Source organism: Canis lupus, chromosome 18, assembly GCF_011100685.1.
Source record: "Canis lupus familiaris isolate Mischka breed German Shepherd chromosome 18, alternate assembly UU_Cfam_GSD_1.0, whole genome shotgun sequence".
NCBI classification, from domain to species: domain Eukaryota; kingdom Metazoa; phylum Chordata; class Mammalia; order Carnivora; family Canidae; genus Canis; species Canis lupus.
Window position 1 is genome coordinate 14,737,853 of NC_049239.1, and position 27,277 is coordinate 14,765,129.

The 27,277-nt window shown below is 51.4% G+C and overlaps 1 protein-coding gene and 1 long non-coding RNA gene across 2 annotated transcripts in view; one reads left to right on the plus strand and one right to left on the minus strand.

The window, feature by feature from the left end:
- The window catches only part of CDHR3 (cadherin related family member 3), a 60,588-nt gene that overhangs the window by 11,892 nt on the left and 21,419 nt on the right, over window positions 1-27,277 (minus strand). The window contains exons 5-13 of the mRNA XM_038562721.1: window positions 20,425-20,519; window positions 19,601-19,705; window positions 14,896-15,044; window positions 12,656-12,845; window positions 6,695-6,866; window positions 5,339-5,441; window positions 4,041-4,139; window positions 2,366-2,592; window positions 269-440 (exon numbers count right to left, since the gene is read on the minus strand). Of these exons, the coding sequence (XP_038418649.1) occupies window positions 269-440; window positions 2,366-2,592; window positions 4,041-4,139; window positions 5,339-5,441; window positions 6,695-6,866; window positions 12,656-12,845; window positions 14,896-15,044; window positions 19,601-19,705; window positions 20,425-20,519 (1,312 nt within the window). The remainder of the gene's footprint in view (window positions 1-268; window positions 441-2,365; window positions 2,593-4,040; window positions 4,140-5,338; window positions 5,442-6,694; window positions 6,867-12,655; window positions 12,846-14,895; window positions 15,045-19,600; window positions 19,706-20,424; window positions 20,520-27,277) is intronic.
- LOC111090899 lies at window positions 7,771-14,299 on the plus strand. The gene is made up of 3 exons (XR_005373182.1): window positions 7,771-7,948; window positions 10,608-10,945; window positions 12,418-14,299. It is a non-coding gene; the product is annotated as an uncharacterized LOC111090899 (long non-coding RNA).

The window sequence follows — 27,277 nt, forward strand, 5'->3', positions numbered from 1 at the left end:
TGCACCATGATGGATAGGAATTGGGGAGGGTGAGGGGTGCCATCAATGGGGTTCACTCTTCCTTGGGCCAACCACGTATGGGAGTCTGGGAAGAGTTAGGTGAGACAGGGAAGCCAGGAGAACTTGGAGGCACAGGACCATTAGGCTCCTCAACCCTGCTTCTCTCTTTCAAAATACTCCATCCAAAATACACTGTGCTCCAGTGTATGAACCCCTTTTAAAGAGCTGCTAAGGCCTCCAACACTAAAAGCCCTTGGAAACCGTGTACCTGAGCCAATGGAGTAACGAAAAGACTGGGGACTGGAATCGAGGTCGGTACACGTCAGCTTGAAATTCTGAATGTTTGTGCCAACTTGCAGATCCACTGGGATGGCCAGGAAATAAGAGTCTGGGGTACAAACGGGCTTTTCGTCATTTTCTTCAAGGACGTTCACAGTTACCTAGAGCAGCAAGAAGATGGCCATAGGTAACAGCTAAGGCTTGCAGAGAACTTGATGTGGGCCAGGCACGGGGGACTATGCACTTTTGGTGGACCAGGTCATTGAGACAGATGATATGATTATTCCCATTCTCCAGATAAGGAAACTGAGGCTTAGGGAGATTAGGTAGTGGACCTCAGGCCCTTCCGTTTGGTGAGTGGCACAGTTCAGGCCTGTCCTACTCCAAGTCCTGGGCTATTAACCTCTATTCTGTGTGGGTGTATGTGCGCTCCTGTGCATAATGTATGTGCACGCTCACATACCCCCCACATGCATCTAGACACATGGGCTCATCGCCAGATGATGCTGAGCAGTTTTTCCAGTAATGATAACGAATTTACGGTGACCCCCTATTGTTCCTTGCCCATCGCCCTTGCAAATTGGAAGTTCTGTCTTTAACTTTGGAATATAGAGCAATGGTTCTCGGCCTTGGCTCCACTCCAGACCCGATGAATTGGACTCTCTGGAGGGTGGGGCCCGGGCACTTTTTTCAGTGTTCTCCAGCTGACGCTAATATGCAGCCAGGGTTGAGAACCACCAGGATAGAAGGAGTCAACCTGGCTAAAGCAGGATCTCATCTGTAACCTGGGTTATTAGCACCGCACGAAGCTGGTGGCCCTAACCTGCCACGAGCAGGAGCCAGCCTATTCTTTCATCGTTGTCTTTTATGCTTGGTGAATTGGAATATGGACTGGGACGCCTGCCAGCACGGAATCATAGAACGTCAGCCCTGAAAGGGACTTTATGTGATCATCACCCTTTTTAAAGGCTTATGAATTTTGAGTCGTATTCATCCTACCTTTGAAATTTGGGGATTTCAGGTATTTCTGAGCCCGGGTATAAATTGAAATGTTCACTCTATCTAGTTGGCTCCCAAAGTGGAGTCCATTCATTTTTCTCAAAAATCCAGCCTAACAAACACTACAATTATCTTCAACTTAGCACATCTTTTGCTCAGCTAGCAATGTCAAGCCTCACACATCATTAAAAACATGTCCCGTTAATTCAAAGCCAGTCATCAGAGGAACTGGACTATTCAGGCTATGGGTTATCAGGTGACTCTCCATTTAAGAGAGAGAGAGAAATTGGGACACAAAGATAAGTATTGCTCAGACCCCCTTGGAAAATTGGGATCAAAGTTGAGAAATGAACTCCATCTCCTGACTAAACCAGTTTTAGTTTTTTTGTATCACACGGGGCTGCCTGCTAAGAGTTCATTTTGTCTTATGCTACTTCACTTTACTAATGGGAAAGACCAAGAAATAGTTCCATCTTTGTGGCCATCATATTACCTTCAAATAATCCTAACCGTGGACAGCACACACCTGCTAAAGCTTTGCTACTCAAAGTGTGGCCATGGACCAACTGCATCAGCACCACTTAGAGGCATGTTAGAGATGCAGATTCTAAGCCCCACTCAGACCTACTGACTCACAGTCTGCATTTAACCGGATTTGCAACACCAAAGTAGAGAAGCAGCATAGCCCTGGATCAAGCCACATCCTTTGAAGGTCCACTCTATCTGATGTGATGCAGGTGGGGGAGGATCGTGGCAAAACTACAAGGGAGGGGGACATGCATAGCTACAAAACCACACCCCGCTTCTGGAAGCAGGCATCTCACCACTAGCCCACTGCCAAAGCAAAGGGAGATCTAAAAGGTGATGGGAGGAAGCTTGCCACACAGTGAGGATGCCAATCTTTATTTCCTGGGCTCTGCTAGGTGTGTCTAAGTGTGCCATCCTGGATACCACTGGTCACTTCCCCTTCCATCTGCAGGATACGCCCTATTAAGCTTCCTTATTGCTACAGCCACACTGGCAGGTGCCAGAGAGATCCTAAGTCAACCGGTCGGGCTGGTGTGAACATACCCATGGCCCCACTCACAGTGACTGTGCTGGTGTCCTCGCTGTTGGTGGCCTGGATTCTGAGAATATAGACGGGGGTTGTTTCGTAGTCTGCTCTAGTCACCAGCTGGAGTTCTCCCGTCTGGGGATTGATCCAAAATATGTTTGGGTACTGGAGGCTGGCTCCGCCGGTGGAGATGGAGTACACGACCCTGCTCTGGGGGAAGTCTTTATCAGAGGCATGCACTTGTCCGACCCGGGTTCGAGCTGGAAGATAAAGTGCCTGAGATTAGTCCTGCTTTGGGGGGTGAAGGGAGGCTCCAGGAGTACACATTCTCACCGCCATGGGCAGAAAGACTTTTGGAGGGCTCTCTGCTGTTCAAACTCCGCATATTTCATGTCTTCAATTCTATTAAAATCGAATTATGCTCATGAGCAAGCACCGAGGAACTGGCCCCATAGTCCCAGCCATAGAGTAAGGTGCGAAAGACAATTCGTGCCTTCCTATACCCCGAGCATGCCAATTATTGCCCGATCATAAGCAACACTGCAAAGAATGTCCACACACATACGTGGTGTGCAACACTGTTGTCTAAATGTCTTCTGTGTCTTTCAAAATTTCTGTAATGAGCATGAATTGCTCTGATAAATGAGATGAAAAATATACCGTTTTTAAAAGGGTTTGGCAACCAATGATTAGAGTATAAAATTTTAAAGACTGTTCCATTTTGCTTATTTTACAAAGCTTGTTGGTGGGGCTGCTGGAGTGCTGGCTGGCTTGTTCTGTAGATCTTTGCACTTCTCAAGGGCACAAACCTCTTGATTGACTGTATGGGCCCAGCGCTTGGTGCTTGACCCAAAGTAGGTGATCGATGATCGTAATAAGACCTGTGAGGATAAGAAGTCTATTCCTGCTGCATTTGTTATTCCCTGGATGAGGCATAAGGAATTGAAGTATGCTCTTCGGGCCCTCTTTTTGCACTTTGTTTAAAACTTAACGCCAGGAAATGGAGACCGTCCTCAAGGCAGAAAATAATATGAAGAGGAGAGAGCATTTTAGAGGGAGTGTTGGGGTGAGTGGGTTGATTGAACATAGAAGACGATGAAGTTGCCACGATTAAAGCATGGAAAGCGGGAGGATGTGGGATCCTATTAGAGTTAACGGTCCCACCTTGAAGTCAGGAGGGGGTGGAGGAGCAGCTGAAGCTGCAGGAGAGGAAGAACCCTGCAGAAATCGAGGTGTCAAGAGAGAGCACGGAAGGGACCTCCAGGGAATCCTGTTACCAGTGAGAAAATGTCTCTACTTTGTTTTCAAATGAAGGAAATCTACAAATGGGAAATCTTTTCTCTATTTTTAAATTTTCAATTCTCTGCACGAGCTGGATAAAAATCACAGTGGAGACCGAGGGAAAACGTAGACCACGAGAAGGGAAGATGAGCAGCGTCAGGCGCGCAGACAAGGAAGCAATCGGGTTCGGAGAAACGCAGTTTAAACAATAGTTTTCAAAACCTAGGTTTCACCTGGAGAGCTCCTCAACGGTGAGGATAATTTAAAAAGAAATAAGAGATGCAATAAACACGAATGAGCTGTGCATTGCTGTGCACAACAGCACTCGGGGCCCCAGAGCTGAAGGCAGCTTCCACTCCGGGGAACGCGCGTCTGGATGAAGGAGTCCCGCAAGGGCACTGGGGTCTGTGTCCTGTCGGCTCCTTACCTGGCCTTAATTCCGACACCTCGAATACGTAGGACGGCCTATCAAAGACAAGAGGAAACTCATTTTCTGGCTTTGTGAGGATATAGATGTAGATATTGTCTGAAAGCAGAGATAGAAAAAAATTAAATTGCAACACCCCACTTTCACACATTTGTTTATTCACCATTTTTAAGAGTCTCATGCTCTACCGACTGAGCTAGCCGGGCGCTTATTCACCATTTTTAAATAAGATTTTACTTATTTATTTGAGATAGAGCCATTGAGAGAGACAGAGACAGAGATGAGAGAGCATGAGTGGGGGGAGAGGCAGAAGGAGAAGGAGAACCAGGCTCTCCACTGGGCAGGGAGCTTCACCCAGGACTCGAGCCCAGGACTCTAGAATCATGACCTGAGCCAGAGGCAGACGCTTAACCGACTGAGCCCCCCCAGGCACCCATAGTCATCATTTTTTAAAGCACCTGCTGTGTACCAGGCTCCGTGCACTTGCTGTGTACCAGGGGATGCAAGGTGAAGCAGACCTGCTGTGTCCTGCCTTCACGATGCTTAGGGTAGTTGGTTGCCTTTTGCTGAACATGTGTACAGGTCACTACGGACGTCAGAGGAAGTACAAGAAGACGGCTCACAGGGATATTTAGAGTCACACAAGTGGGGCCAGGGGAGCAGGGGTGGAGGGGCGCTGATCTGGGCATATGCAAGCGGTATCGAGAACTGCATGACTGTCTCAGGGAAACCACAAGCTGCTGGCCTAGTTGAAAAAAGGGGGGCTTGGAGGTGGGCTACCAAGGTGGGCTTGGAACTGACGTCAGAGCCAGGCAGGGGCCAGTGATGAAAGTCTTTGTGTGCCAAGCCAGGGTTTGAACTTGAACCTGACAGCCCTCAGAGGGCTTTCAGTGAAGAAGTAATAGAAAGGGATTTGCATTTCCTGAAAATCACTGTCAGAATGCGAAGGGGGTACGGAGGTACGCTGGAAAGGGACAAGACAAAAGCAGACAGAAAGATCCTTAAAAAGACTGTAAGTGTTGTAACTTAGCCAAGAGAGAGGAGGTTCTGCGTTCCAGCGCCAGCAGTGGAGGGGGGCAAGGCTGGAGGGGCAACAGGTCCTGGAGATTTTAGGTGTCACAGAAGAAAGGACTCAGAGACAGATTAAAAGTACCTGGCAAAGGACAGGAGGAGGCTGGGCTGATTCCCAAGTGTTTGGGTTTTTGAAGTCTCCTTCAGAGCACACATGCCTAGCCCAGCACCCAGCACTGACCAGCTCCATTTAGATGCGTCATGAACTCCATCAAAAGGATACTTGCTTTTATAGTAAGGAAGGGCAACGTCCTGCACCTGGATTATCACAGTGTATTTGTTGCCGGCTGCCAGGTTACTTGAATTTTCATAATCTAGGTCACCAATCAGCTAGGTTAAAACAGAGACACCATGTTACACAGAATAAACCGTCCTTTAAATTAAGCTGACAGAGACATTTTCACGTACTGTTAGTGGATACATACATTGCAAGACCTTTTCTGCCAGCATTTTGCCCATAAGAGGAGCTATAACAAGTGACGTCCATACCTTTGCTCACCGCTAGAGGATCTATTCAAAAGAATTTACCAGGAGAGAGAATCTATGTTTAAAGATATTCATTAGGCACTATTGCCCAACAGCATAGGCTCAAGACTTCAGGTTACTTGAAAGGAAGCACGGTATGGAATCCGATAGGCAGGGATACTTCCATCATTTAAAATATCTTTGCATATATACATGGAATATACATAAAAATCTAGCATAGGGAAGAAGACAAGAGGGTAATATGTGAACACGTTAATAGAGGTTATCCCTGGATGGTAATGCTGTTCTTTGTTTTTTACGTTCTACAGCGAAGATATATTAATTTCTTAAACAGAAATTATTTTTCAGTTGACACATGTGCATAACATTGGTAAGACTTTCTCGGGGGAGGAAGAAGGGCTTGGGATGGGAGGTGGAGAGAGAATGCCTAGTGGGCTGCTTCTTCTCCCTGAGACTCTATCCCTGATGCAAAGACCTCCTTTGACTCCCAGACGCCCCCCCCCCCCACCTTCTGCCCTTCCACCTCCCTCTCCTGCTCCCCTATCACCCTCCAGTGGGAACCCTGGAGGTGAAGGTCCCACACAGCTCACTGGGACCTGCCTTTTATGCCCATTCATATTCCAATTCTGCTGTTTTGCCGTGGGGATGCTGTGGAGGGGGCACCTACACACCCCCACTCCCTCATTCTCCACTGGGTCTCCAGGGCTCCCACAAGGCTCGGGGCCCAGGGCTGCCTTTCTCTCACCTTGCGCCTCTCTGGGCCAGAGATGAGCCCTCAAGGACACACAAGTGCTTGAGCACAGAGGGCACTAACGTGACTGTGAGGGGCACACAGAAGAGGTGCCAACTGCCAGCTTTGCAGGAAAGGATGCAGTCCTTAGCACCCCAGGCACAACTATGCATAACAAATGATTCCCGGAACTTGGGTAAAATAAGGAGCGAATGGGGAAAACAGAGTCACTATTAAGTTTGTCAGTTACGGTCGCTTTGAGAGGGAGTTACCTTGGAAATTTCTCTCTATGGGGCTGCAAAAGCACTAGGCATGTTACACCAGCTTCCCCGATGCCCTTTCAATGATGCAATGACCATTAACTGACCACGATTTTCCCAGAGCCAGCTGGATCCTGCGAAAATCTGCCGCCGCTTCCCACTCCAGATGGCGTGGTGAAGTTGAATTGGTTGTTTGGTGCTTTGCTGTCATCGTCAAAGCAGAACTTGTTCAGGTCCAGAAGCAACGTCCCCTTGGCCGCTCTTTCAGGCACCATAACACTGGCGAAAAAGACACGATTCAATATTTTCCCCCAACAAATGGTGATGGAGTGTTCCTCCCAACACGGGCCGTGGGCTAGACACCTCGGCTTTAGTGTCAGTTCAGAGCTGGTCCGCAGTTGCTGCGGTCACTGCCTAATGGGTTCCCTGCTCTGCCCTTGCCTCCTTTCACACTCAACACGGTGGCCAGAGGGATCCTGTTAAGACGTTGTCTGGTCACGCCACTCCTCTGCTCCTAAATCCCAAACGGCTTCTATTTCACCCCAAGTCCTCACTTTGATCTAAGGGGCTCTCCATGATATGTGCGCCCTGCCTCGCTTTACCTGTCTGAACTCCTCTCCTGCTGCGACAACCCCTACTTGCTCCCACGGCTGCCCGGCCTCCTGGGGCTCCTGGACGGCTCCCCAGGCTCTGGCCTCAGGCCCTTCCACTGGCTGTGCCATGGGCTCAGTCACTGTCTTTAGTCTCCGACCAATGCCGCCTTCTCGGGAGGCCACCCTGGTGACCCTCTCGCAAACGTCAGCCGCTCCTGCCCCTTGCTCCCCCTTGCTCCCTCTTTGGCTCCCTCCTTTATTGTAAATTCTTAGCCCTCATCGTTTTCCCATATAGTACACAGTTACTCATTTATCCTGTTTATGTCCTGCTCCCCCCTGGAATGCAGGCTCCAGGAGGACAGGGATCCCTGTCTGCCCAGCTTTTGGCACACTCACTAATGTCCGGTGAGTGAGCGAGTGGTGACCTCTGAGACTAGCACAGTCGTGCAGACAAATATAAGAGAAAGAGAAATCCCGCCCTGCCTGCCAGGGCTTTATGACCTGGTGAGGGGAAATCGCTGGGGCCCTGCGCTCCTCACCTCCCGTGCCCTGAAAGTCTGGCAAGTCTGCCACTTGTGTTCTAATGGCTTTGATGTCATAAGAGGACCCCCTGACACGTTAGTGTCATTCACCCAATAGAGCTTTATTAAGGGTTGAATGGGGGGGTTCCGATCTCAGTTGACTGCGGTAGCACAAATGAGTCAAGCCACCCGCCAACTCGGAGCCATCTGGTCCAGCCGAGCTCGGAGTTGGGGGCCCCGAGGAAGCGTGAGTAACGCCTGTAGGCTTCGGCTCATTCAGGGTTTTTACTGCGGCTCCAGGTTTCAGTTTTTCCATCTATAAACTAGACATAAATCATGTCAGTTAGCTTTTGCTTCGTAACAACCAGCCCAAAACATAGTGGCTTAAAATAAGGCACTTGTCATTTCTTGCAATGGTAAGGGCAATCCAGGAGCGCTCTGGGGTCCAGTCTGGCTTGGCCCATCTCCGTTGTCTGGCCATTTGGCCGGAGCTGGCTGGTCCAGGAGGGCCTTGGTCACGTGTCTGGTGGCAGGAGGACAGTAGGTCCCTGCTTCGCATTGTTGATAACCGTCCCCGAGACTGTCCAGTGCTTCACATGGACATCGCAGGTTCCCCAAAGAAGCGAAAGACGGCAAGTCCCAATGCACGCACGCCATCCGAGCCCCTGCCGTGTCACATTTGTGAAAGTTCCAGTGACCAAAGCGATTGGTAAGGTCGGGTCGAGATCCACGGAGCAGAAAGCGAAACCCATGCCCCGACCGGAGGAATGTCAGAATCACATCGCAAAGAGGTGTGGATGCAGACGGAGGGGCGTCTGCGGCTGGTGTTCGGTTGGATTGGGGTTTTGCCATCTCCCTCAATCATTTCTCTTGCAAAAATGTATCGTGGCTGCAGTGAGAATGTGTCTGGAAGGCCCTCCACCAAGGCTCTTAAGTGACCATATGCCCTGTCCTGCTGTGCTCTGAAGGCCATTGCTTCGTTCGCGGTGAGGCCCAGGGCCAGCTCCATCTGATGACAGTGGACTTTGCCCTCGGAGCCCTGGAGGCCCTGGCCACACCCGCCTGACACCCCACAGCAGGCGAGAACATTTCTGCCCACCCTCGTTCCCTCTCCCCTCACTCGGGTCGGACTTGGGTGTGCTCTGATGACTCTCCCAGCCTCGTCTAGCTCTCCCCATTTTCTCCCCCAGGCGCGTCCCCTACTACAAGGCCTCACACATTGAACCCCGTCCTGGTGGCCTGTTCTCAGAACACCAGACTGGCATGTGTTAGGTTCCCTGATCCTCTGCACTCTCACCTCCCTCTGCATCTAAGGTATGCTCCCTTCCACATCCCACGTCCTCTCTTAATGGCAACTAACGTGGGCTCTGGGCTCCGCGAAGGCCTAGCAGCAAGGACGGTCTGGGGCTGCTGAGGAGAGCCGGCTTGCTTCCTGCAAAGCACTTTTTATCCGACAGGTGCCTCTTTGGCAGAGACAGCCTCTGTTCAGCAGGGTCAGGGCACAAACATTCCCATGCCTGTCTTAACTGGACAATGTCTTGGTTTTATTCATAAGCACTTAAAATCGGTATCACTTATTAAACACCAAATGCATGCTGTATCAGAACAAGCACTTTAAAAGCACCACCTCTAATTCCCTCATCTTCCAGACCTCCGTATTCTTGTCCCCATTTCACAGATGAAGGAAGAGTGATTCAGAGCAGTTTCCAGACCTATCCAAGAAACCTGGGGCACCAGGCACGCTTCTCTATTGTAGATGTTAGTAGATTTTATTTTAAGCTCCAGCAATGAGTCTCCAGGCCCACAGCAGGTTGGGATCTGGACCTTGACTCCAACTCTGTGGAAGCCAGAGTGTTGCATCATCCAAAGAATCCTGTATCCTGCAGCCAGACATTTCATGCACTCCGCCTCTCAGGGCTGCCTAGCATGTTCTTTTCATTCCTCCCTGAGGCTTGGTATTTCTCCCCCCAACGCATGACTTGGAAAGCCACTCCCCCTCATTCATCAAGCCCTGCCTCAAAGGCCGGCTGCCCTTGCTCCCAGACATCTGACCACGTCCCCTCCCCGCGCAAAGGTGACCGGCCCAGCCGCAGTCTGAGCCGGATGACCTTCTCCGCCTCTGGCTCACAAACAGCTTGCCAAGCGCTTTCAGCCAAGCGCAGGACAATTTACAACCAGAGTGGGGGCTGTCACGGCGCCTTTGATGCCTCCATCAGGCCCTGGGCTCATTCATCAGCAGCCTGGGAAAGCTGCAGGGGCCTCGGTGCTCAGGGCTCTTTCCTTCTCCAGGCTGGCCTGAAAGCCTGCAGGACCGCGACCCACGGGGGCCGCAGGGGGCCGGGCACACAGCCACCTGCCTCCAGCCCACTGGGTGCTGGCGCCCTCCCACTCCCTTCCTCCTGCCCTCCCAAGCTCCCCTGCAGGGCCCACACCAAAAGCCCTGAAGAAGGAATAAATATTCAGGGACGTGTGTTGTCAGAGCTGGTGGCAGCACCAGTCCTGTTCTGTTTGCTTTGGACTCACCGGGTGCTCTGCTATGGTGGGAATCGGGAAGGTGGTGAGGATGGGTGGCGGGGATGAGATGGGGTCAGGTTTCCCAGCCCCTGGAGTTTGCAAATGAGGCTGGGTTTTTGGAATAAAGATTTCCACCTCCAGGGGGCTGCATACCAAGGGGCCTCTTGTTGCCCCTCCTCGGATCTTGGCTTTCCCAGGATGCTGGCGAGTTGGAAAAGCCCAGAAGAGGGACTTGCACACTGTTCAGAGTTGCCTTCAGTAATCAATACAATTAGTCTAGTTACTGCCTGGTGTTGACCTTCAGGGCTGATCGGGAGAGATTATCAAGAGTGGGACTTGGCATGGGCTGGCCTGGACAGCCTCAGATATTCAGACTGTGGTTTCCCCAGCAGATGCGGAACGCACTCTGCAAGCCGTCCTGCCACACCTCGGGGGAGTCTGGAGCACGGGAGGCCATGGCAGGCCCTCAGCGGAAGGCTACCGGGCCGGGAGGAAATGGACAAAGAAGGGTTCTTACTCCTCAACCCACACCATCCACCCCTCAGGGTAGGGGATCAAAGGGGAGTGGGAGGACCTAGGAGGACAGGGCACGAGGACAGGAAAGCCCACCCCCACGCCGTGGAGCCGGCCAAGAATGCTCGATTAAGATTTTCAAAGAAAGTAGAAGCGAGACTCTGTATGGCATCTCGACTCCATCCCCAGGGCCTGGGCCTGGACTCAGTTAACAGAGGTGGGTCCGGTTATGCATGTAACAGCGTGACAGCCCTCAGTAGCCCCATGGCAACCATCCCCACCCACCAAACAGACTCTGAGGTTAGGGTTGGGTAGAAACCTATCACATGGTCAAGGCTCTTATTGACTTGATCAGGGGCTCAGAAGGAAGCAGATGGCAAATCAGGATAATTCTAGGAAGGGTTTAGTAAAGGGGCTCTTACCAAGGTGCACACAGGGTATATGGAAACCCCAAGGGATGGTGCAGTATCTCAGGGCTAGTAAGAGTGGAGCTCCCTAACCTCCCCTAGGTCCAGAGGAGCCAGTGGAGGGAGCAGCTTCTGAAGTTGCAACGGAGACAGTTTGCTGTGTGCAATCTGGGACCTTCAGGAGGTGGAGGGGCTTCTCTGGGTGACAGGCAGGGAGCCAGGGGGGATAAACACCCTGACTCTACTCTCCCCTTTATTCCAGGGCTTCCCATCGGCCAACCAGAAGCTGCAGGGCAAGGGAGTCAGTTGATACCCATATAGGTCACATCCATACTCCTGGGGCACAGAGCAGGGTGGGGAAATCTGGAAGCTGGGATCTGACAGGGCCGATAGGGTCTACAACTGGGTCTCACCGTTTTGATATGAGACTACAGGCCACACTGATTTTTAGCATCATGCTGGGCAAGACGATTGAGAAAAGACAGAGACATTCATAAGCACATTAAGGAATTTATAGTTGCATTGCTGACCCTAAACAATCTTCTTCCTTAGTCCTAAGGTCCTTTGCATGGCCACACAATGGACTGGATCTGTGTCCAAAGTCCCCTAGAGCTTAAAAAGTGACCTTGCAAACCCTGTCAAAGGCAGACTCAGAAGAAGACTCTCTCCATGGGGACATCTGGAAGTGGGACCGGCTCTGGTCTGGAGCCTTGCTCCAGATGCAGGACACTCTCACCAAGTGTCACCTCGAGGGGGCCCTCCCACCCCACGCGGAGCCACCTTCATTGTCCCGAGAAACTGGAGATTAGCAAGTAGGAAGCCACAGAGATGAAACTAACTCCGGAAGCTACTAATGTGGCATTTAGACAAAAATAGCTGGTAGAGAGGCAGTGCTGTTTTCAAAAAGGCATATTAACGCAGAATCATAAGGGGCTTTATTTTTCAATAACACCGAATAGGCTGTGACACAAAGAATAGGTCGAAATGTACAAAATAACTGATTTCTGCATTTTTTTCCCTTTTGGTTGCCTTTTGTTTACCGGCAATTAAGTTGCATAAGGTGAATTAGATGCTTTGTTTTGTTTTAAGTAAATACGTGTTTGATTTATTCCTATTACTGGTGGCGTGTTTCTCTGTGAGCTCCTGGCTACTAATCCTAGGTCTCAAGTATCCCTTATAACTGGTAACTAATGGCACCCTCTTGCCATGGGTGGCAATAAAGCAAGCAAAGGCACAGTCCAGAGAGGGTCTAACAAGTCCCCGTGGTACTTTTCACCAACAGAGATGAACATGCTATAGAAGAGAGCAAAATAAAAAACTATACATATATTTTTTACAAGAGTACGAAAGTGCGGAAGGGAAACAATGAAGAAGAAAGAAAATGAAGAGAGGGAAAAGGATCAAGAAAGGAAAACCTCGCTCCAACAGCAGACACCCAGATGCTCATGATTCTTCGGTTCCCGTCAGAGAGGCCAAAAAGTGGAGGACCACAAAGCAGGGGGGACACAGCACGTGAATACCTGAAAGTGGACCTGGTGCACGTGGCAGGGTTGTCATTAATGTCCTCCACAATGAAGGTTATCTGCATGCGATTCTCCTGACCCCCCGAGGGTCTGTCCTTCACCAGGACTTCCAGAGAAATGGTGGGATTTTGTCTTAGGTGACCTGCATCTCGGTCTAGCCTGTGGGCCACTTGGATCGTACCCGTCCCTGAGAAGGCAAAGGTGAGAACACAGCTCGTCTGGAGATTTGGAGGCAATCGGAAAGATCATCCTGGTATGAGGACTGGCTTGCAGGGAGAGTACCCTCTATACAAACACATTTTTAAAAACTCATGTAAGTTAGGCATTGATGGGGATACCTGGCCTGATCCTTCTAGAACTTTTCACCTCAAATTCCAAGGTTGGGCCCCTGGCAGCTATGCTTGCCCATAGTTGGCCAGACAGTAGACAGCTGGCTCCAGCTTGACCCACTGAGTTCTCTTACTAGAGAGCGTGGAACCGAGAGACAGAAGTTGGGTTAAGAGCAGAGTTAGAGATCAGAGGCCAGAACTCTCGCTGCCGAGGCTGGTGGGGCAGCGCTGGTTCCCACCCTTCCTGTGACCCACCCATGGGTTCTCATGAGATACCCAGGATCCTGTTGATAGGTATCCCCTATCTTTTTTTTTTCCTCTCATGCTTGCTTTGGCTTGCCTTCATTTCTGTTTCTTGCAACCAGAGTCTTAGTAAATATGCTCCAGAAAACCACTGTATTTAAAAGTTGCATTTGCACTACTAGAGTGACAAGAATTTTAAACCATGGGTGTCCATCCCTACACCATCAGCTGAGTGAGGTCCTTGATGACAGGACACTAGAAATTCTCAGAGACAGAGCACAATCTCTGCCTTAGCCTGCCTCTCCCGGGACCAGACATCCTTTGCCGTAAAGCCAACGGGGCAAATAATACATTGTCTTTCTGGGATCGTCTGATGCCGGCCTCCACAAAGTCATTATGTACAGGGAAGTCCTTTGGACGGATGTGAAAGGAACTTCCAAGGTGGTATCGCCTAGGAGTGGTCTCTGGGGTCGCAGTCTTTGGTTTGAATCTGCTTCATACCTTCAAGCTGTGAGGCCTTGGACAAGTCATTCACCCTGTCCATGTCCTCTCTAAACCTTGTTCCCTCATCTATAAAGTGTGCATTATGATAGTTCATTGGGTTGCTGTATTACCTAAAAATGGAGTACATGTGGATCACTTAGTACAGCACCTGGTATATGCTAAGACCCCAATAAAAGATGGCTGTTATAGGAGGGGGAAACTTTCCTTCTCTGCACCGACATACTTAGACAGGAAGGTAACTGCCAGCAACCCAGGAGACTGACCTGGAGTGATGCAGTCCAATATGGTAACCACTAGCCACATGTGGTTATTCAGCACCTGCGATGTGGCCAGTCCAAACTGAGATGTGTGATAAATATAAAATACACAGCAGACTTCAAAGACTTGGTACAATAAATGATAATGTCAAACATGTCATTAATAACTTTAAGATATCGGTTACATGTTAGTGACAACGTTTTGGATATGCTGGGTTAAATAAAATGCCTTATTGAAGTGAATTTCACCTATTTCTTGTTACTTTTTTTTTTTTCTTGTTACTTTTTAAAAATGTGTCTACTAGGGGATCCCTGGGTGGCTCAGGGGTTTGGCGCCTGCTTTTGGCCCAGGGCACGATCCTGGAGTCGCGGGATCGAGTTCCGCATCGGGCTCCCTGCATGGAGCCTGCTTCTCCCTCTGCCTGCGTCTCTGCCTCTCTCTCTCTCTGTGTGTGTGTGTCTGTCATGAATAAATAAATAAAATCTTTTTTAAAAAGTGTTTAAAAAATAATAATAAAAATAAAAATGTGTCTACTAGACTTTGAAATTACATACGTGGCTTCCGCTCTATTTATTTTGCACTGTGCTGGTCTGGATCCTCTTTTCAGAAGACTTTCAGGTACCTCAGGATAGTGAACTCATCCATTGTTAGATACTCACCTGCTTCACAGGTGAAGTAGTGATACAGCTGGTGACCCGGGGACCCTGTTCTGTTTCCCCTGCCCCTATGCCAGCTACTTTTAATGCATCTATTACCCTAGTAATATGGTAGTCTAGACAGGAAGGCATGCCTCAGCACAGAAGACAAATATAATATTTGTAAAAGAATCCAAATGGCTGAATTAAAGGATGCACAGAAGGGTGTGTGTGTGTGTGTGTGTGTGTGTGTGTGTGTGTGACTTACACTGGTTGATCATGAAATAGCTGTTAGCGGTTGTGATGCTGTAGAGGAGGAAGCCGGTAGAGCCTTTATCATCGGGGTCCTCAGCTGTGATGTTGGCCACAATGGTGCCTGAAGCCAGCTCCTCAGGAATCGTGTACACTCGCGCTGAGCTGGAGCAGAAATACAGCAGACACAGCTAATTTTCAGGGGCACGGGAGGGTGGAGTCTGGGAGGTGGGTATTTTGGTTAGTGCTAAATATAGCACGGAGCTTTTGAAGTTGCATCCACATGCTCAGAGAAAGCAGGCAGCAGCTGAAAGGAGGGGGGGACCGGCTTTTGTATTTCCAAAGATCACGTCCCTGTGGATGCGAAGAAAGTGCCACACTGCTACTGCCACCACGTACAGTGGCCTCTGACTCCGCACCCGCCTGACACCAATTCAGATCAGCCTGGGCGTTAACATCTTTTATCACGATAGTTGATCCCTCGGGCCATCTCCTCTCCTTCTCCAGTTCTTGTGCAAAAGCTCCCTGGGTTATTTTCACAATCCACCTGGACACACGGCCAGAGCTCCAGGGCCCTGACTCCCACCCCACAGCTGCCACCAGAAGCTATGGTGATAAACCGCAAACACTCCTTATTTCTTGTCTCCTCTTGTTTTGTTTTGCCCAAGGAGACAGAATTTACACACAGAATCTGCACAGCTTTCGGAGTTGCATTTATGATAAGGTCAGCTCTCTGAAGGGAGGAATGGGCCCCCCTGGCAACAGCACGGTCAGTACGCTGCCCTCCAGGGATGACGTCTTGCGAAATAACCCCAAATCGCCAACCTCCCCATCTTCCTCGGCCCCCATGGCTTTTGGAAAAGGCTGCTAATAAGACAGACAGGTTCAAAGCTCTAACTACACAACTTGGGTGGATTGAATAATTTTGAATGCACCAAGGGAGGCTTATTGTTTAGGATAAGCCTGCAGGAAATCCTTCTGCTGAGGGAAGGAAAATAATCACCTCTGATTTACCAATTTCCTAAGTGTGGATTTTCCCATGCGGGGTCTTCCTTGAGAGGTCAAGAGGGGAACACTATAGCTCAGGTCTAAGTGATCACATGCATTTTGTGAGCTCAGAAATTTTCTGCAGTCCCGTCTCACCCTCCCCGTAGGGTAGATGGGACCAGAGGGAAGAGAAAGGGGAGGGAATGTCCAGCGGGTGTCAGGCAGAGGCAGGCAGAGAGCAGCTGCCACCAGGCCCTCCCTCACCTGGGGGCTCCTGCCCAGGGCCTGGGTCTGTCTCCTGTTCTTGAGGTGACCTCCTGGTGGTGCACTCCATTGAGGGGGGACAGTAATCTTGTTCAGGCCAAGAGCCCCCCCACCAGGGCTCTGTGCAGAGCTCTCCCCATCCAGTGCCTCAGTGAGGCTGTCCATTGATCCATTTACCATCCTGACCCCCTTTTCAGTGAATCTGAGCTGCAGCCCACCGATGGGGCAGGAATGGACAACACAAAGTGCGGCCACGAGGCAGGGGTGGCAGGAACCAAACCTAGAGCCGGAGGAGAGAAAGGAGGTAACTCCAGCTCCCAAAGCTAGACTAAGCCCTTGTCTCTGTTAGGGGAGAGGCTCTGTTTCTAACTCATTCTATTTTTCCTCTTTGGTTACTTGGAGTGGGTTCTGTTACCATCCAAAGAAGAGATGGCTGAGGCTCCTGTGCTACCTTCACATCTCGCCCCTGTTGCCCCAAGTGCGGTCCCTGCTCGTTTCACAGGCTCCCTGGAGATTCTGGATCTGAATGCAGAGGTCAGGCCAGCTCCAGATCCGCATTTTCACAAGATGATTTTATCTTTTTTTTCCTAAAGATTTTATTTATTTATTCATGAGAGACACAGAGACACAGGCAGAGGGAGAAGCAGGCTCCCTGGAGGGAGCCTGACGCGGGACTCCAACCCAGGACCCCAGGATCACACCCTGGGCTGCAGGCGGTGCTAACCCGCTGCGCCACTAGGGCTGCCCCACAAGATGACTTTAAAGTATGCACTTTAAGGTTTGAGAGGAGCTTTGATAAGGAGTCACCAGAGGTGACAACCACAGAGACCCAGGCTGTCTGTCATAGGACAGAGGACACCTTGGGAGGAGAAGCCCCTTCCTCCCACCCACCCTTTTTTCAGAACCGTGGTTCCCAGCTAGAGGTGATTCTGTTGTTTGTCACAACGAGGGGCAGAGGCTGCTGCTAGCATCTGGGGGCAGAGGCCAGGGATGCTGCTGCTACACATCCTACTATGTATGGGACAGCCTCCACCACAGGAACGTAAGTAGAGGCAGCTGCTTAAGGTACCCCATTTTGCAGGCTCATGTGGTCCCCACAAGGCACTTTGGGAAATCAGGTCCCCATGAAGGGGACCGGTCAGGCTGTTGATGAGCGCTCATGCACACCACTCTCTCCTTGGCTCACCTGATATTGAGCTTGGCAGAAGGCAAAGAAAAAAAAAAATCTTTGGTTTCTTTGGTCTGGGGACCCAAACCCCAAGTGTGTATAAAATATCCTTTAACATAAAGGTGTGACCCTCAGCACACAGCTAAGATCTATTCAAATGCAGTAAAGCCAGGGGCCCAGCGCCCCCGTCACAGGGTCAAGCTCTGATATCACTCACATTCCCACACCCTCCTCCTTACCCCCCACACCCCGCCATCCCATGACACCCGATTACCAGGCTGCTGGGCAACGCTCATGGGGAAGGGCATGAATCCCAGATGATGGCGTCATTGTTCTGAACGAGTATGCAGTAGGGGCATGAAGGTGTGTAAGCGCTGCCAGGCACCAGGTTGCAAAGGATGGTGGGTAAATACCAAAGGAGCAGCAGTGGGAGAGAGGCTGTGGAGTCTACGGGAAAGTGCTCTGCAGAAGCGGCGAGCATTGTGCTTGCCACGCAGAGAGTAAACCTAAGTCAAGGACCTTCATTATAAGGTGCTCGTCGCGGGCAGCCCCCGTGGCCCAGCGGTTTAGCGCCGCCTTTGGCCCAGGGCCTGATCCTGGAGCCCCGGGATCGAGTCCCACGTCAGGCTCCCTGCATGGAGCCTGCTCCCCCTTCGGCCTGGGTCTCTGCCTCTCTCTCTTTCTGTGTTGGTCATGAATAAATAAATAAAATCTTTAAGAAAAAAAAATAAGATGCTCATCAGGATAATCGCAGAACCCAGAGTACACACTGGGAGTCCGCAAGGCCCTGCAATGCGTGCCCCCCCCCCCCACGCCCAGGGAACAAAATGGTGAGCCCTCAACCACGCAAATACCCTGCCTTGCTTGTGTTTATTGCAGGGCCTTCCAAACAGTGAAGACAGAAGAGCGGTTTCCAGTTGTGCAGCCCCCCGGCGCCCGAACCCCAGGGAGCCGAGAGCGTTGGAGGATTTGATCTCGTTAACTCTGACTTAATAACCTGTGGTTGGTCCTAGCGCTGATGTGGGGGGACACGAAGGTCAGGGCCCCAGGGAACCATGAAAGCCCTCAAAGCCAGCGCCTCCTTAGGAGCCGGGCAGACTTGCCAGCTCGTGGCGAGGGCCGAGGGCGACCTTACCGGGGCAGCCGGGTGCAGTCGAGGCAGCCCCTGTCCCCGTCCCTCCGGCGACAGGTCCGTACCCACCCGCCCGCCGACGCCCGGGGACTGCTGTTCGAAGCAAAGCCCAGGGACTCGTTACGACGTGGCCACGCAGTCACACAGACCGTCTGCCCGTAACGGGGCCTAACGGGGTCACTCCGGAGCCGCAGGCCTGCCTCTGGGGGCCCAGCCGCCCCCGGGGCCACGCGCTCTCCGCGGAGGCCAGCTGCTGTGTCGGTCGGCGTCCAAACCAGAGTCGGTCTGCCCCTGGGGAGGACTCGTTTTCCCCGCTGCACCCCATTAACCTGCTGTCCCCCTCAGATCGGAGTGTGGGGGCCCCGGGACCCGAGGAGTCGCCCGGCTGTGCGTCTGCACCGGGCGGGCTGCGGGCCGCTTACAGGCCGCCCGCACTGCACCCCGGAGGAGCCCGGCGGCGGGAAGGGCCCCCCCTCCGAGCCTGGCCTGCAGCAGGTGCCCGGGCAGCGTGACCTGGGCCGGCCGCTGCCGTTCCTGCACCTTGGCCCTCGGCTCACGCCCGGAAGGTTCGCGGCCGTGCAGCGTTTACACGGTCGGACACTAGCTCAGAACCCCGTCTGCCCCCCAAGTCCCCAAGCATAACAGGCGAGGGTCTCCCTTTGTGCCCGGGCTGGGGCCAGACCCTGCCCCAGGCCCCTTGCACCAGACTCAGTTTCCCCCCTCCCTCTGCCGGATGAGTGCTGCCGGTGTCTTTTCCGGATCCCCCGTGGCAGGAGGGCATCTGGGACACCCGCAGCAGGCAGGCCTCCCAGGTAGCCCCGAAGGCGGCCTCTCCTCCGCCGGAGAGGATGCCGTCCTGAGGGCGCTGGGCCTTGGCTGATGGCGCGGGCCGAGCATTAGCCGACACCCTGTTGGCAGCCGCCGGCCTCTGTGGACCTTCCACGCAGGCCCAGGCCCCGCCGCGCGCCAGGGGCGTCGCGTCCAGCCCCTGTCACCGCTCCGCGCCGCACCCGCGGTCCCCTGGTGCCGAGGCCCCGAGGAAGGACTCTGAAGACCTCAGGCCTCTTGTCTCTCCTCAGGCCAGCAAAGGGCACCCCTCGGTCTGGTGTCCACGCAGCTGACAAAGCCGGGCGCCCCGGGAGACGGCGGCCCTGGCCCCCTCAGGCCTACCTGGTAAAGCGAGGGGCCTCATCGTTGACGTTCACGATGTTCACCCGGAGCGCCGTGGAGGCTTCGAGCCCTTGCCCGTCCCTCACTCCCGCGCCGAGATGGAAGCTGTCAGGGAGATCCAGTGGCTGACACTTCCTCACAGGGGGAGGGACACGGGGAGGGGGGCGGGAAGAGTCTGCCCTTTCTGGCCACCCCTTCAGCCACTCCTGCGGAGTCAGAACTGCCGTGTCTGCCCTTCCTTCCTCGTCCCTACAAACCCACCCGCAGCTTCTCTCCCGCCCGCGGTTGTGTTCCCGGCCACCGCCCCCCATGTTGCACACAGTACCTCTGTGTCGTTCCTCGCATCTCCCTGCAAACGTGCATTAGGCCCGGGTGAGGAAACCGAGGCTCCCAGGGATGAGGAACTAGCCTGGTTCTCACACCAGGTGAGGAGCCAAGGTCACCCCGTGTCACCCTGTGTGTTTCCGTCCTCAAACGCTGGTCTCGCCTCACCTCTTTCCTCAGCCACCTGCTCGCCTCCACCCTGCTGCTCTCAGCCTGGTGTCCAAGCCAGAAAGGCATCTGAGGCAATTCTCCAGGTCCTTGGGGCGACTTCTCCCACCCCTCCGTTCTTATTATGTGGCGATGAAGATCTGGGTTGGGAAAGGAGGCTTTCCAGATAATTGCCTTAGTCCTTCTTCCTTTTGGGGGGCTCACTACCCTCTGAACTCAGCAGGAAGGCAGCAAACCGCTCGGAGCCTGCCTCGCTGCCTGCAAGCTGCACCAGGCCTGCTCCTCACCCCTCAGATAAATGTGCTTCAAGCAAGGTCATTGACAAAGGCTACCTTTTGTGTCCTGCCTCAAAGTCAAATTCCTTTGTGGAGAAGAGGGTCCCATTAGCAGACATCCCGAAGTTCACTGAGGGGACGATCAGGAAATACTAAAAAACAAGGAAAAAAAGAATGTAACTGAGAGTACCTGTTCGTCTTTCCATGAGAGACTAGTTTGTTCCATTCCCATTTTATATTCTTGGGCCATGGAACATTCTTGATGCATCGGGATAACCCAATGCAGAGTTCTCAGACTTAATAGTTCTTAAAGCAAGAAAATTCTGGATCTGTTGGCCCAAGCCTCTGACCTGAGAAGCTTCCCCCCGAGGAGCTGGCCACTGGGTCCTGCTTCAATGACAGAGTGGGTGTAAAGGTCCCCTGTCTGGACACTATGCTTCTGAGTCCAGTCTCCTTCACCCCATCACCATGTTCCATTTGTGCTTCTCAGGATGACATCTGGCATTGAGTCTAGGTCTTGGCTTTGACCAACACTATTTAAACATGGCTACCAGGCATTAGGCAATAGGATGATATGAAAGTAAATAAGATCTGGTCTCTAGAGGCTTCTGGGTGGTTCAGTGGTTGAGCATCTGCCTTCAGCTCAGGTCGTGATCCTGGGGTCCTAGAATCGAGTCCCACATCTGGCTCCCCACAGGGAGCCTCTGCCTGTGTCTCTGCGACTCTCATGAAAAATAAAATCTAAAAAAAAAAAAAAAATCTAGTCTGGGCCTCAAGTCCACGTTGGAAGCACTTTTGGAGCTTTAGCAGGGCTGCTTTAGAATCTGATCTCGGGATTATGGCCACTGATGAAGTCTTTCCACATCTCAGGGAGTTGGGAATCTATTCCGTTATGGACCCAGTGCCCACCCCAGCTGTCTTGTTGAACTCCTGCCTAGCACCATTTGCTCTAATGGGAACACAGACTTCTTTGCACAGCCCACTAACGGCCAGCCCATGGGAGGACCACCCCTGTGCTATCATCCATGGGTGCTCATCAAGACTGCTTCCTTGCTGCCATGATGATGTCAATGAAGCAGGCGAAGGACCTGGACCAGAAGAGCTGAATCCAAGTTCTGGTCCTCACCACAGGATCTGGGACAAGTCCCTTCCTTGCCTGTAATATAGGGACAATGCCACCAACTGCTCCTCCATGTTTATTGTGAGGATTACATCAGAAGGCAAGCTGGAAAATGTGAAGCACCACAGCGACATACGAGGCTTACATGTTTATGTCCATTTGTTCCAAAGGGCTTTAAGATTTGAAGGTTTTGTTATTTCCTACTAGGATGAGAGATGATCTATCCTCAGGGCCTTAGATCTCTGGATCAGATAATTGGTGGAGATTTTGTAATCAGAGCCACAGCCCCTGAAGTCCAGAATCAAAGGAAACACCAGCCAAGGCTTCCAACCCAGCGATTTGCTATGTTGTGTGATCGCAGCTAAGCTCCCCATAGGAGAAGAAAGAAAGCACAGAAAATAGATTAGAGATCTCATTTGGGGCCATTATAAGGTTTTAATCATTTTCCTAATCGTAATAAAAAGATACTTTTTATACACAAATTAGGAAAGACAGAAAAATATGAAAAAGAAACTCAAGATTAGTCACCTGTGAAATCTTATGATTTTCACAAATAGCCCTCTGTTCTTTTCTACACAAGCATATACCCTCCAAAAAATTGAGATGATGCCCTAGTCAAAATTACATTCTCTTGTCCTTTTCCTTTGTAGCTTGAGCACTTCCCCGTATTCTTAACTCTTACCTTACAGCCTGGTTGGTTAATGATGGCACAGCGTTCTACGGTAGGGCTTACTTTAACTAATCTTTCTGGCTGGTCACTTAAGTGGTTCTTACTCATTTTTAAGGGGAAATTTTAAGGCAACACCAAGGAAGACCTTTATTCCAACTCCCCAAATCAGATAAGCAGCTTGGCAGTCCTCAAAGGTACATTGTTTAAATCCTAAGATCCCCCCCACCATCTCTCTGGCTCGCAGCCTGGGCAGCAGCCGCCAGGACACACAGAGCCGTTCTCTGCCTTTGAGCTGAGCCTTCCCTGCGGAGAATCCTCACATATCCATAGATCAGAGGCTCAAGCTGGATATGATGGAATGGCAGGGTTTATAGACCCATGGGGGCCATTTACTACATGCACCTGAATCAGGATGCCTTTCCAATGGGTTTAATGCGTTAGGACATAGATCCCCAGTTCTGATTAGTCTCAAACAGGAGAAAGTCTTGGGATACGGAGGTGACAGACAGACCCTGATCTCCAAAAGCTGGTGGGCAACTGATGGAACATACAAGGAAGATATTGGAGACATGCTCAGAGGGAGACAAATATAGACAAATATAGGATATGAACAGAGGAGGGGGACTTAGACCCATCTAGAATAGAAGAGTCACGAATGGGGGTGGCTGCGTCAAGAAACGCTGCGGCTCTGGAGCCAGGCTGCTGGGTCTGAGTCCTGGTTCTACTACTTGCCAGCTGTGAGAGCTTGTGCAACAAAGAGAATAATAATAGGGTATGTCCAAGGGATGAGCATGTAAAGTTCTAGAACCATGTGCCTGGCACATGGTAAGGCCTCTATAGAGGTTAACTACCGCTGTTGGTTAGAACGTCAGATCCACGAGGGTAAAGGCTTCATCTTCGTTACTACATCTCTAGTGCCTAACACATAGTAGATGCTCAATAAATCTTTTTTCAATCAATAAATAGTTGTTAAATGTTGAATATCAGGGTTTTCTTCTTGCCTATTTCTCATCCGAGACCAGCATTCCCACCTTAAAAATCTTAAAACAAAACAAAAAGGAACAACAAAATCTTGCTGAACGTTAAAAAAAAAAAAAATCTTTTTTAGTTTGGTAGCGCGAGGCCGGATTATGAAATCTCCTGCAGTTCTGCCTACATCTCAGCAAGCAAGAAACACGAAACAGCAGCAGACAGAAAGGGCAGACTCAGGAACGTGGGGAATTTCTTTTTCATTCTTATTAAGAGGCTGATTTCCTGGAATCCTGAATTTTTTTTTTCTTTTAACACCAGGCTCATTTCCTTACCCCTGAACCTAGGAGCCTGTGTTAATGGGAACAGCAGTTTTGTAGTTAGAAAGGAGATAATATCCATAGACTAAAAATATTGTGTCATGTGGCCATTTGCCAGCAACTCAGTAAAGCTTTCTGCAAAACCTGGCATTCTCTCCCCCTTTTTAAAGGCTTGTTTAATCAAAGCTGCTCCCGTGATATTCATTCTTGGAAAACAGAAATTAAACAGAATGAGAAGCTGCGGCAGCCCCTCTCTGCTCCACCACCGGCTGGGAAGTCCTGAGTAATCAGATCAATCCGGTTAACGGGAGCCGGTCAGGCCAGCGCTGGGCTCCCCGCACTGGGAATGCGCCCTCGCGGCCACCCCAGGTCTCTGGGCGCCTCGCAGGGCTGCAGTTTGCTCCAGGACGCAAAGGCTCCAGCTTCCTGCCTGGGCCCCCTTTATCGAGTCGCTGGTGTCGGAGGAGGAGGCAGGGTGAGTGGAAGCGGGCTCAGTTTGCAGAAACGCCAGGCTCCCTGGGGACAGCAGGCCACCCGGACCAGAGATCGCCCGCTGCAGCTGCAGCCCCAGCCACCTTGGGGCCTGCAGTGGGATCCAGCGACCCACAGCCAGGGGTGCCCAGGACGGCCGCACCCATGCGCCCACACCACCCAGAGGACCCAGCATCCTCTTCCAACCCGGCGGTGGCAAGTGTGCAGACACCGCCGCGTTCCTGTTGCATTTTTCAGTGTCAGGTTTTTTAGAAAAACCCCCGATTCCTCTCTCTTACCCTGTTCCGCCCCCATCCCAATTCAGAGGTGGTGGGTGGGGGATAGAAGTGGGAGGGAAGGGCGCCTAGGAAGAAAAACAACAACAACATAAAAAAAAATCTCCTACTGCAATCTCCCTTTCCCTTGGGTCAGCTTGTGGGGTATCATTAGGAGGGTGAGCTCAATGGGTTATAAGCCAGCATTTAAATGTTTTTAAGAGGAGCCACATTCACAAAGGAGAAATAAAGGATGGCTGGAGACGCTGCCAAGGCTTCTACCCTCTTCCATACTGTCTTCCTTTTCCATCATCAGCCCGGTCCTATTCTCTGACTCAGGCTCCGCTCATCTTACAGATGGACGGCAATCCCCATCTATTCGAGGAAATTTCTCTCCCAACATGTGAACAGTCATCAGTGCTGATGTATTTGGAATGGGCCTTGTTCAGTACCACTGCTTTCCCCTTTCTTGAGCATTTTAACATGAACCAGAAGTAGAACGCGTTTTGCCAAGACTCCTGAGTTAGCAGACGGATGCCAGAGGGCATTGCACAAGTGGTGTGCATCTGTGTGTGTGTGTGTGTGTGTGTGTGTGTGTGGTGTGGTGTGGGAGTGCAGCCGTGGGGAGCAGGAAGGGTGCTGTCACTCGGGAAATCAAGGGATGGGACACCAAGGACGGAATTTGCCAGAACAAGGTAGAAGGGAATGAGCAGGGGTTGGGCCAGGAGACCTCAGTCCCGGCGAGAGCTCCAGGGCCCCGGGCAAAGGCCTCGGCTCCTTCCCTCATGAGACAGGGGGCTGCTCGATGCACCTGAACAGCCCCAGCCAGCCAGCTCCGGCATAAAGGACCACTTTATTCCCAGGAGGCAAAGACACAGCTCGCTGCCACTTCTCAGAGGCACGTGCAAGAGGGGGGCCGGGGGACAGTGACTTCCCCTGATGCCCTCCTGGTAGCCCAGCTGGTAGCAAGGTTATTGCTCTTTTAATTTAATCCTTTGTCTGCCCCGCTGAAGACAAAGCACATTTCACTTTATGCAAATGTCCTTCCCTAATGGAAAGGCCCAGGGAAAGCTCCTTCCTGGAGGAATGGCTGCACTAGATCACTTTGCCTCCAGCTGCGAAACTGATTAACGTCCTCAGAGTCTCCGAGGAGGCTCTGCTGCAGTCACGGTGGCCACTTCCCAGCAGAGGGGGAGGTGGAGTGTGGGAGCTGGGTGGGAGGGGGTTGGAGCTCACTGAACCTCCTTTAAGAGGCAGAGAAAGTGCAGGGGGGAGGGGGCCGAGCGAGTGAAGAGATGCCAGGAAATGTCATTATTCACACGCAAGCCAGTCTGAGCCCAGGCCTAGTGCCTGCCCCGGAGCGCGCCCCACCCGCCCCCATCACCACACGGAGGGTGCACAGGGAGGCCAGCCCATGCTGGGTCCCAGCCCGCGCCCTGCAGCCAACACGAGCCACCAGCCACGGGCACCTGTGACTGCTGAGCGGCTGCAGTGTGGCTGGTCTGAAAGGAGGTGAGCTATGAAGTGCAAAGGGCACAAGGAGTCCGAAGACTTACTACTAAGAGAAAGGGGGTGAAATATCTCATGAACTGTTATGTTGATAACGGTGAAAGGATAGCACTTTGGGTATGAGTATTTCAAATTCGAAAAGCATATTATAGTTAATTTTATCTTTTCATTTTACCTTTTTTTTTTAAAGACTTTATTTGAGAGAGAGAGAGAGAGAGCGCGTGTGCAAGCGAGAAAACATGAGTTGGGGAGAGAACAGGGGGAGAAGCTTGATCTTCTTGATCTTGAGGCTTGATCCTGGGACTCCAGGATCATGACCTGAGCTGAAGGCAGACGCCCAACCAACTGAGCCACCAGGTGTCCCTCATTTTATTTCTTAATGTGGCTACCAGAACATTTAAAATGACATGTACAGTGGTCATTCCTGCAGTTCAGAGCTTGCCAGCTCTGGTCCAAACAATGTACAACCACACGCTTTTAAAACGTCTTTAAAAAGGAGGGAGCATTTCTGCATTAGCCCCACTTTTACATTATCTGTGACACAGTTTCCATTTATTCAGCTGGGTAGCGGTTGTGGGATTTGGCGTTTTAAGGGAGCTGGAGTTTCTAGAGCTATTTTTAAAACTCATCCTTCCTCCTTAGTGGTTCCCACCAGCAAGGCAACTCCTTGGAACCCACCAGGTAAGGTGATAGGCACAAACCAAGCCACGGTGGCTTCACGCACATGCTTTGGTGTTTTGCTTCTGTTTTGTTTTATTTCTTCTTGTGGGTAGTCGTGTATTTTATTCGTCACTTGGGCAGTCTGAAATGGCCCTCTAGTCCCTCCACACCCACCAGTGATTCCAAGGTGATATAAGAACTGGTGATAAGTCTGAATGGAGGTCACATAATTGTCTTGTGGACCGTACCTTCGCCAGGTAGGTGATTTGCTGCAGTTATGAAGGCAGAGAAGCTGCTGGCCCAGGAGTCTCAGGCTCTTCCAGCCTCTTCCTCAGGATTGCCCTTCCAGCCAGCACCGCGGCAGCACCCAGCTAGGTCCTAAGCACTCTGACCATCAGAAACTTTGAATATCGACCCCTAGATCCTTCATATGGTGGCTAGAAACCCGGTGCCCCTAATGATAGGATCCCCTTTGCTTATGGGTCACAATACTATTTCTTCAAAGACTGCTCTTCTGGAAACCTGTGTCTTAAAGGATGGGGTCCCCAAACGTAGAGTACTCCTCGACAGCAAGGTTGTAATTGCACCCTTCACATCTTTGTAGGGGCTGGTCACTCTCCTCATCCAGCCTTGCTCTCCCCCCATGGTTCTCCCCAGGAATTCCAGGCAATGCTGTACTCCGTGCCATCACCGACTGCCCAGAGGGCCGCAGGAATGACACGGTTTATTCAGGTCTTGTCTGGTACTCCTGGTAGATGACCCCATGTAGTTAGCCATTGTACAGCAGCTGATGAGGCTGTTGGTGTGGATTTCTGCTGTCCTCTTCTCCCCCCGGAGAGGGAGCCATCACCTTCCAGAGGGTGTGCTTCTGGATGGCACGGCACTCTTGAGTTTGGTGCATGTTCCACATTGGTTA